This window comes from Haemorhous mexicanus, unplaced genomic scaffold (assembly GCF_027477595.1).
Source record: "Haemorhous mexicanus isolate bHaeMex1 unplaced genomic scaffold, bHaeMex1.pri scaffold_150_ctg1, whole genome shotgun sequence".
Taxonomy (NCBI): Eukaryota; Metazoa; Chordata; class Aves; order Passeriformes; family Fringillidae; genus Haemorhous; species Haemorhous mexicanus.
The window spans coordinates 57351-65440 of record NW_026776001.1 but is presented as its reverse complement, the minus strand read 5'-3'; the positions used below and the strand labels follow the sequence as shown (position 1 = coordinate 65440).

The following is an 8090-nucleotide window of genomic DNA, read 5'->3' as shown; positions in this document are numbered from 1 at the left end:
ACTGACCACTGACCCCCCAGGGACCACTGACCGCAGTGACCTCTGACCCCCCAGGGACCACTGACCAATGACCAATGACCACAGTGACCTCTGACCCCTCAGTGACCACTGACCACAGTGACCACAGCGACCACTGACCACTGACCACTGACCACTGACCACTGACCACTGACCACTGACCACAGTGACCACTGACCACAGTGACCACTGACCACAGTGACCACTGACCACTGACCACAGTGACCACTGACCACTGACCACTGACCACTGACCACTGACCACTGACCACTGACCACTGACCACAGTGACCACAGTGACCACTGACCACAGTGACCACAGTGACCTCTGACCCCCCAGTGACCACTGACCACAGTGACCACTGACCACTGACCAGTGACCACTGACCGCTGACCACAGTGACCACTGACCACTGACCACAGTGACCACTGACCACAGTGACCACTGACCACACTGACCTCTGACCAATGACCACAGTGACCACTGACCACAGTGACCACTGACCACTGACCACTGACCACTGACCACTGACCACTGACCACACTGACCACTGACCACTGACCAATGACCAATGACCACAGTGACCACTGACCACAGTGACCACTGACCACAGTGACCACTGACCACAGTGACCTCTGACCACTGACCACTGACCACAGTGACCACTGACCACAGTGACCACTGACCACAGTGACCTCTGACCACTGACCACTGACCACAGTGACCACTGACCACAGTGACCACAGTGACCACTGACCAATGACCAATGACCACACTGACCACTGACCACAGTGACCACTGACCACAGTGACCACTGACCACAGTGACCACTGACCACTGACCACAGTGACCTCTGACCACTGACCACTGACCACAGTGACCTCTGACCACTGACCACTGACCACTGACCACTGACCACAGTGACCACAGTGACCACTGACCTCTGACCCCTCAGTGACCAATGACCGTACTGACCACTGACCACTGACCACTGACCACAGTGACCACTGCCCCCCCAGTGACCACAGTGACCAATGACCACTGCCCCCCCACTGACCACTGACCACACTGACCACTGACCACAGTGACCCCTGACCCCTGTCCCGCTGCCCGCTGTCCGTGTGTCCCCAGGTGACCGCTCGGTGGCCATGGTGACATCGCTGGACGCCTCCGGCCACGGCCTGGCCTGAGGGACAGCGCCGGACATGCGGCCGCGCGGGGGAGGGGCTGCGGACGGCGGGACCACCAGGGGTGGCACCGGGACCTTCCTTGGTGGCACCGGGACCTTCCTTGGGGACATTTCCCACGGTGGTGGCACTGGGACCTTCCTTGGTGGCACTGGGACCTTCCACGGGGACACCAGGACATCCTGTGGTGGCACCGGGACCTTCTGTGGGGACATTTCCCATGGTGGTGGCATCTCCCATGGCTTCGGTTCCCACGGTGGCATCTGCAACAGGGACATCTCCAGCAGTGGTGGCATCTCCCATGGTGGCATCTCCAATGGTGACATCTCCCATGGTGGCATCTCCCATGGTGGCATCTCCCATGGTGACATCTCCCATGGTGGCATCTCCAATGGTGACATCTCCAATGGTGACATCTCCAGCAGTGGTGGCATCTCCCATGGGGACATCGCCTATGGTGACATCTCCCATGGTGACATCTCCCATGGTGGCATCTTCCACAGTGACATCTCCAGCAGTGGTGGCATCTCCCACGGTGGCACTTCCCACAGGGACACTTCCCACGGTGGTGGCATCTCCCATGGCTTCGGTTCCCATGGTGACACCTGCAACAGGGACATCTCCAACGGTGGTGGCATCTCCCATGGGGACATGTCCAACGGTGGTGGCATCTCCCACGGGGACATGTCCAATGGTGACATCTCCAGCAGTGATGGCACTTCCCACGGTGGCACTTCCCATGGGGACATCTCCCAGAGTGACATCTCCAGCAGTGGTGGCATCTCCCACGGTGACGTCTCCCACGGTGGCATCTATCATGGTGACATTTCTGGTGGTGGCATCTCCCATGGTGGCATCCTCTCCCATGGGGACATCTCCAGGAGTGGTGGCATCTCCCATGGCATCATCTCCCACAGGGACATCTCCCATGGGGACATTTCCAACGGTGACATCTCCCGTGGTGGCATCTCCCATGGGGACATCTCCAATGGGGACATTTCCAACGGTGACATCTCCCATGGTGGCATCTCCCATGGCTTTGTCTCCCACGGTGGCACCGGCAACAGGGACATCTCCAGCAGTGGTGGCATCTCCCATGGTGACATCTCCCATGGTGGCATCTCCCAGGGTGTCACTTCCCATGGTGGCACCTGCAACAAGGACATCTCCCACGGTGGTGGCACCTCCCACAGTGACATTTCCCATGGTGGTGGCACTTTCCGTGGTGGTGGCACCTCCCATGGCATCGTCTCCCACGGTGACACCTGCAACAGGGACATCTCCAACGGTGGTGGCACCTCCCATGGTGGCACCTCCCATGGCATTGTCTCCCACGGTGGCATCTCCTCTCATGGTGACTCTGCCTCTGGTGGCTTCTGCCATGGTGGCATCTCCCAGGAGAGTGACAACTCACATGGTGGCATCTCCAACGGCGGTGGCATCTCCCACGGGGACATCTCCAATGGTGGCATCTCCCATGGGGACATCTCCTATGGTGACATCTCCCATGGTGGCATCTCCAGCAGTGGTGGCATCTCCAATGGTGGCATCTCCCATGGTGACATCTCCCACGGGGACATCTCCCATGGTGGCATCTCCCATGGTGGCATCTCCCATGGTGGCATCTCCAACAGTGGTGGCATCTCCCATGGTGACATCTCCCATGGTGGCATCTCCAACGGTGGTGGCATCTCCCATGGTGGCATCTCCCATGGTGGCATCTCCCACGGTGGTGGCGCTGCTCATGGTGGCATCTCCAACGGTGGTGGCATCTCCCAAGGTGACATCTCCCACAGTGACATCTCCCATGGTGGCATCTCCAACGGTGGTGGCATCTCCAATGGGGACATCTCCCAAGGTGACATCTCCCATGGTGACATCTCCCATGGTGGCATCTCCAACAGTGGTGGCATCTCCCAAGGTGACATCTCCAACAGTGGTGGCATCTCCAACAGTGGTGGCATCTCCCAAGGTGACATCTCCCAAGGTGACATCTCCCATGGTGGCATCTCCCACGGTGGCACCTGCCGAGGTGACATCTCCCACGGTGACAGTTCTCACGGTGATGACACTTCCCACGGTGGTGGCTCCTCCCACGGTGACATCTCCAACAGCGGTGGCATCTCCAGTGATGGTGGCACCTCCTGTGCCACCGCCTGCCACGGTGGCACCTCCAAAAGTGACACCTCCCGTGGTGGCACCTCCAGTGGTGGCATCTCCCGGGGTGACATCGGCCGCTGTGACGTTTCCCACGGTGGTGGCACCGGTCATGTGATGACCCCCCATGATGGCACCTCCAAGGGTGGTGGCATCTCCAACGGTGACATCTGCCATGGTGGCATCTGCAGTGGTGGCATCTCCCACAGGGACATCTCCAACGGTGACATCGGCCACAGTGGTGGCATCTCCCATGGTGGCATCGGCCACAGTGACATTTCTGATGGTGGTGTCACCTCCCACAATGGTGGCACCTCCCATAATGACGTCTCCCGTGGTGGTGGCATCTCCAACAGGGACATCTCCCATGATGGTGACATCTCCTATGGTGACATCTCCTCCAATGGTGCCACCTCCCACTGTGGCATCTCCCATGGCTTTGGCACCTCCCATGATGGTGACATCTCCCATGACAATGCCACCACCCACAGTGACATCTCCCATGATGGTGCCACCTCCCATGGGTTTGACATCTCCCATGGTGGTGCCATCTCCCATGGGTTTGACATCTTCCATGATGGTGTCACCACCCACAGTGACATCTCCCACGATGGTGACATCTCCCATGGCTTTGACATCTCCCATGACTGTGTGATCTGCCATGACAGTGTCACCTCCCATGATGACATCTCCCATGACGGTGTCACATTCCACGGTGACATCTCCCATGGCTTTGACGCCTCCCAAGACGGTGCCACCTCCTACGATGACATCTCCCATGATGGTGCCACCTCCCATGATGATGACACCTGCCATGGTGCCACCTCCCACAATGGTGCCACCTCCAACAATGACATCTCCCATCATGGTGCCACCATCCACAATGACATCTCGCGTGGCTTTGCCACCTCCCATGATGGTGCCACCTCCCACGATGGTGACATCTCCCATGGCTTTGACACCTCCCATGATGGTGCCACCTCCCATGGTGCCACGTTCCATTATGATGACACCTCTCATGATGACACCTCCTGTGATGGTGCCACCTCCCATGACGACACCTCCCGTGATGATGACACCTCCCATGGTGCCACCTCCCATGATGGTGCCACCTCTCATGGTGCCACCTCCCATGATGATGACACCTCCCACGATGGTGCCGCCTCCCATGGTGCCACCTCCCATGGTGCCACCTCCCACCATGGTGCCACCTCCCATGATGATGACACCTCTCATGATGACACCTCCCACGATGGTGACATCTCCCATGGTGCCACCTCCCATGGTGCCACCTCTCATGATGACACCTCCCATGATGGCACCACTTCCCATGATGATGACACCTCCCACGATGGTGACACCTCTCATGGTGCCACCTCCCATGGTGCCCCCTCCCACCATGGTGCCCCCTCCCGTGATGACGCCTCCCACGATGGTGCCACCTCCCACGATGACACCTCTCATGATGACACCTCCCACGATGGTGCCACCTCCCACGATGACACCTCTCATGATGACACCTCCCACGATGGTGCCACCTCCCGTGATGATGACATCTCCCATGGTGCCACCTCCCATGGTGCCACCTCCCACGATGGTGCCACCTCCCATGATGATGACACCTCTCATGGTGCCACCTCCCATGGTGCCACCCCCCACCATGGTGCCCCCTCCCACCCCTTCGCCCCCTCCCCCTCTACCTCCCCCTCCCCCACCTTCCCCCCCTCCCCCCTCCCCCGCCCGCCCTTCCTCCTCCTCCTCCTCCTCCTCCTCCTCCTCCTGGCCGCGCCCGTCCCCTGCTCGGCCGCCACCTTCAAGGTGGGCGTGCTGGGCCCCTGGAGCTGCGACCCCGTCCTGGCTCGGGCTCTGCCGGACGTGGCCTCGCGCCTGGCGGTGACGCGGCTCAACCGCGACCCGGCGCTGGCCGCCGGCTACTGGTGGGACGCGGTGGTGCTGCCCGAGGCCTGCGCCGCGCCGGGCGCCGTGGCCGGCCTGCTGGGCGCCGAGCGCTACGCCGGCGCCATCGTGGGACCCCTGAACCCCGCGGCCTGCGGCGCCGCCGGGCTGCTGGCCGCCGCCTGGAACAAGCCCTTGGTGTCCTGGGCCTGCGGAGCGGCCGGAGAAGCCGGAGGGGCGGCGGTCACTCTGCTGCGGCCGCTGCCGGCGCCGGCCGGCGTGCTGCACGCGCTGCTGCGGTATTTCCGGTGGGCGCACGTGGCCGTGGTGGCGGCGCCGCAGGAGCTGTGGGTGGACACCGGGCAGGAGGTGGCCAGAGAGCTGAGGGCCAAGGGGCTGCCGGTGACGGTGGTCACCGTGGCCGGAGAGGAGGAGGAGGAGGCGGAGGAGGCGCTGAGGAGGGTGCAGAGGGCGGATGGGGTCAGAGGTGAGGAGGGGGACGGGGGGACGGGGAGGTGGGGTGGAGGTGGGATGGAGGTGGGATGGAGAGATGGAGGTGGGATGGAGGTGGGATGGAGGTGGAGAGATGGAGGTGGGATGGAGGTGGAGGTGGGATGGAGAGATGGAGGTGGAGGTGGGATGGAGGTGGGATGAAGGTGGGATGAAGGTGGGATGGAGGTGGGATGGAGGTGGGATGGAGGTGGGATGGAGAGATGGAGGTGGAGGTGGAGGTGGGATGGAGGTGGGATGGAGGTGGAGAGATGGAGGTGGAGGTGGGATGGAGGTGGAGATGGAGGTGGGATGGAGGTAGAGGTGGAGGTGGAGAGGAGGTGGAGAGATGGAGGTGGGATGGAGGTGGGATGGAGGTGGAGAGATGGAGGTGGGATGGAGGTGGAGGTGGAAGTGGGATGGAGGTGGAGAGATGGAGGTGGGATGGAGATGGAGAGATGGAGGTGGAGTTGGGGTGGAGATGAAGGTGGGATGGAGAGATGGAGGTGGAGGTGGAGGTGGAGGTGGTGATGGAGATGGAGGTTGGATGGATGGATGGATGGATGGATGGGGGATGGATGGATGGATGGATGGATGGATGAAGATGGTGGCCATGGATGGACGGATGGATGGATGGATGGATGGATGGATGGATGGATGGGGGATGATGGATGGATGGATGGATGGATGGGGGATGATGGATGGAGGGGGAGACGGGGATGGGGATGGAGGTGAGACACAGATGGAAGTGGGATGGAGATGGGACTGAGAGATGGAGGTGGAGGTGGGATAGAGGTGGGGATGGAGATGGAGGTGGAGATGGACAGGGAGGTGGGATGGAGAGATGGAGGGGTGGAGATGATGGAGATGGTGGACATGGATGGATGGATAGGTGGATGGATGGGTGGATGGATGAATGGATGAATGGATGGATGGACGGATGGATGGATGGACGGATGGATGAAGATGGTGGCCATGGATGGATGGAGAAATGGATGGATGATGGATGATGGATGGATGGACAGATGGACGGACGGATGGATGGACAGATGAAGATGGTGACCACGGATGGATGAATGGATGGACGATGGATGAAGCCCACCTGTAGCACACGCAAGGCAGGATCCAAGTGCCACTGCCCGGTGCCACCACCCACCCCCGTGTCCCCCCGTGTCCCCTCCGTGTCCCCCCTTGTGTGTCCCCGCAGTGGTGCTGATGTGCATGCACTCGGTGCTCCTGGGCGGCCGCGAGCAGAAGGTTCTCCTGGAGAAGGCCGAGGACCTGGGCATGACCGACGGCACCTTCGTCTTCATCCCCTACGACGCGCTGACCTTCGCGCTGCCCTACCGCCGCGTGCCCTACCCCGTGCTGGCCAACAACACCAAGCTGCGCCTGGCCTACGACGCCGTGCTCACCGTCACCATCGACTCGCCCGACACCTCCTTCCACGAGGCCCTGGAGGAGGCCAAGAAGGCCTACGAGGTCCCCGCCAACCTCGACCCCGCTGAGGTGGGGCTGGGGGATGGGGTCTGCGGGGGGTTTGGGGGTGGGGGGGGTCTGGAGAGGGTGTGAGGGCATCTCCAGGGGGTTTGGGGAGGGTCTGGAGGGGTTTGGAGAGGGTCTGGAGAGGGTGTGAGGGCATCTCCAGGGGGTTTGGAGAGGGTCTGGAGAGGGTGTGAGGGCATCTCCAGGGGGTTTGGGGGTGTCTGGAGAGGGTGTGAGGGCATCTCCAGGGGGTTTTGGAGAGGGTCTGGAGAGGGTGTGAGGGCATCTCCAGGGGGTTTGGGGTGTCTGGAGAGGGTGTGAAGGCATCTCCAGGTAGTTTGGGGTGTCTGGAGAGGGTGTGAGGGCATCTCCAGGGGGTTTGGGGGTGTCTGGAGAGGGTGTGAGGGCATCTCCAGGGGGTTTGGGGTGTCTGGAGAGGGTGTGAGGGCATCTCCAGGGGGTTTGGAGAGGGTCTGGAGAGGGTGTGAGGGCATCTCCAGGGGGTTTGGGGTGTCTGGAGAGGGTGTGAGGGCATCTCCAGGGGGTTTTGGAGAGGGTCTGGAGAGGGTGTGAGGGCATCTCCAGGGGGTTTTGGGGTGTCTGGAGAGGGTGTGAGGGCATCTCCAGGGGGTTTGGGGTGTCTGGAGAGGGTGTGAGGGCATCTCCAGGGGGTTTGGGGGTGTCACCAGGGGGTTTGGGGGCATCTCCAGGGGGTTTGGGGGGTGTCTGGAGGGGGTTTGGGGGTGTCTCCAGAGAGTTTGGGGGGGGTCTGGAGGGGTTTGGGGTGTCTGGAGAGGGTGTGAGGGCATCTCCAGGGGGTTTGGGGTTCTCTACAGGGGGTTTGGGGGCATCTCCAGG

General features: G+C 61.4%; 3 protein-coding genes across 3 annotated transcripts in view; 2 read left to right on the top strand and 1 right to left on the bottom strand.

Moving 5' to 3' along the window:
* Positions 1 to 1208: 1208 nt before the first annotated feature.
* Positions 1209 to 2860, top strand: LOC132322833 (mucin-2-like). The gene is made up of 2 exons (XM_059837544.1): positions 1209 to 2763; positions 2840 to 2860. The coding sequence occupies exons 1-2, from the start codon at positions 1426 to 1428 to the stop codon at positions 2858 to 2860; spliced, it is 1359 nt and encodes a 452-aa protein (XP_059693527.1). The 5' UTR covers positions 1209 to 1425.
* An 87-nt stretch (positions 2861 to 2947) lies between these two features.
* LOC132322832 (loricrin-like) lies at positions 2948 to 5024 on the bottom strand. The gene is made up of 2 exons (XM_059837543.1): positions 3030 to 5024; positions 2948 to 2977 (listed from the first exon to the last, which is right to left on the bottom strand). Exons 1-2 carry the CDS (start codon positions 5022 to 5024, stop codon positions 2948 to 2950), a joined length of 2025 nt encoding a protein of 674 aa, XP_059693526.1.
* A 114-nt stretch (positions 5025 to 5138) lies between these two features.
* The window catches only part of GUCY2D (guanylate cyclase 2D, retinal), a gene marked incomplete at its 5' end in the record, with an annotated part of 53256 nt that continues 50304 nt past the window's right edge, over positions 5139 to 8090 (top strand). The window contains 2 exons of the mRNA XM_059837542.1: positions 5139 to 5745; positions 6955 to 7256. Coding sequence (XP_059693525.1) covers positions 5139 to 5745; positions 6955 to 7256 — 909 coding nt within the window. The remainder of the gene's footprint in view (positions 5746 to 6954; positions 7257 to 8090) is intronic.

Bases quoted from the DNA above. Each gene is read 5' to 3' on its own strand.
- LOC132322832 (XM_059837543.1), bottom strand. From the start codon at position 5,024: ATGGTGGGGGGTGGCACCATGGGAGGTGGCACCATGAGAGGTGTCATC. The intron at 2,978-3,029 runs GTTGGAGATGCC...TCACCTTGGGAG, and splicing joins CCATTGGAGATGCCACCACC to ATGCCACCACCGTTGGAGAT.
- LOC132322833 (XM_059837544.1), top strand. From the start codon at position 1,426: ATGGTGGTGGCATCTCCCATGGCTTCGGTTCCCACGGTGGCATCTGCA. The intron at 2,764-2,839 runs GTGACATCTCCC...CATCTCCAACAG, and splicing joins CAATGGTGGCATCTCCCATG to TGGTGGCATCTCCCATGGTG.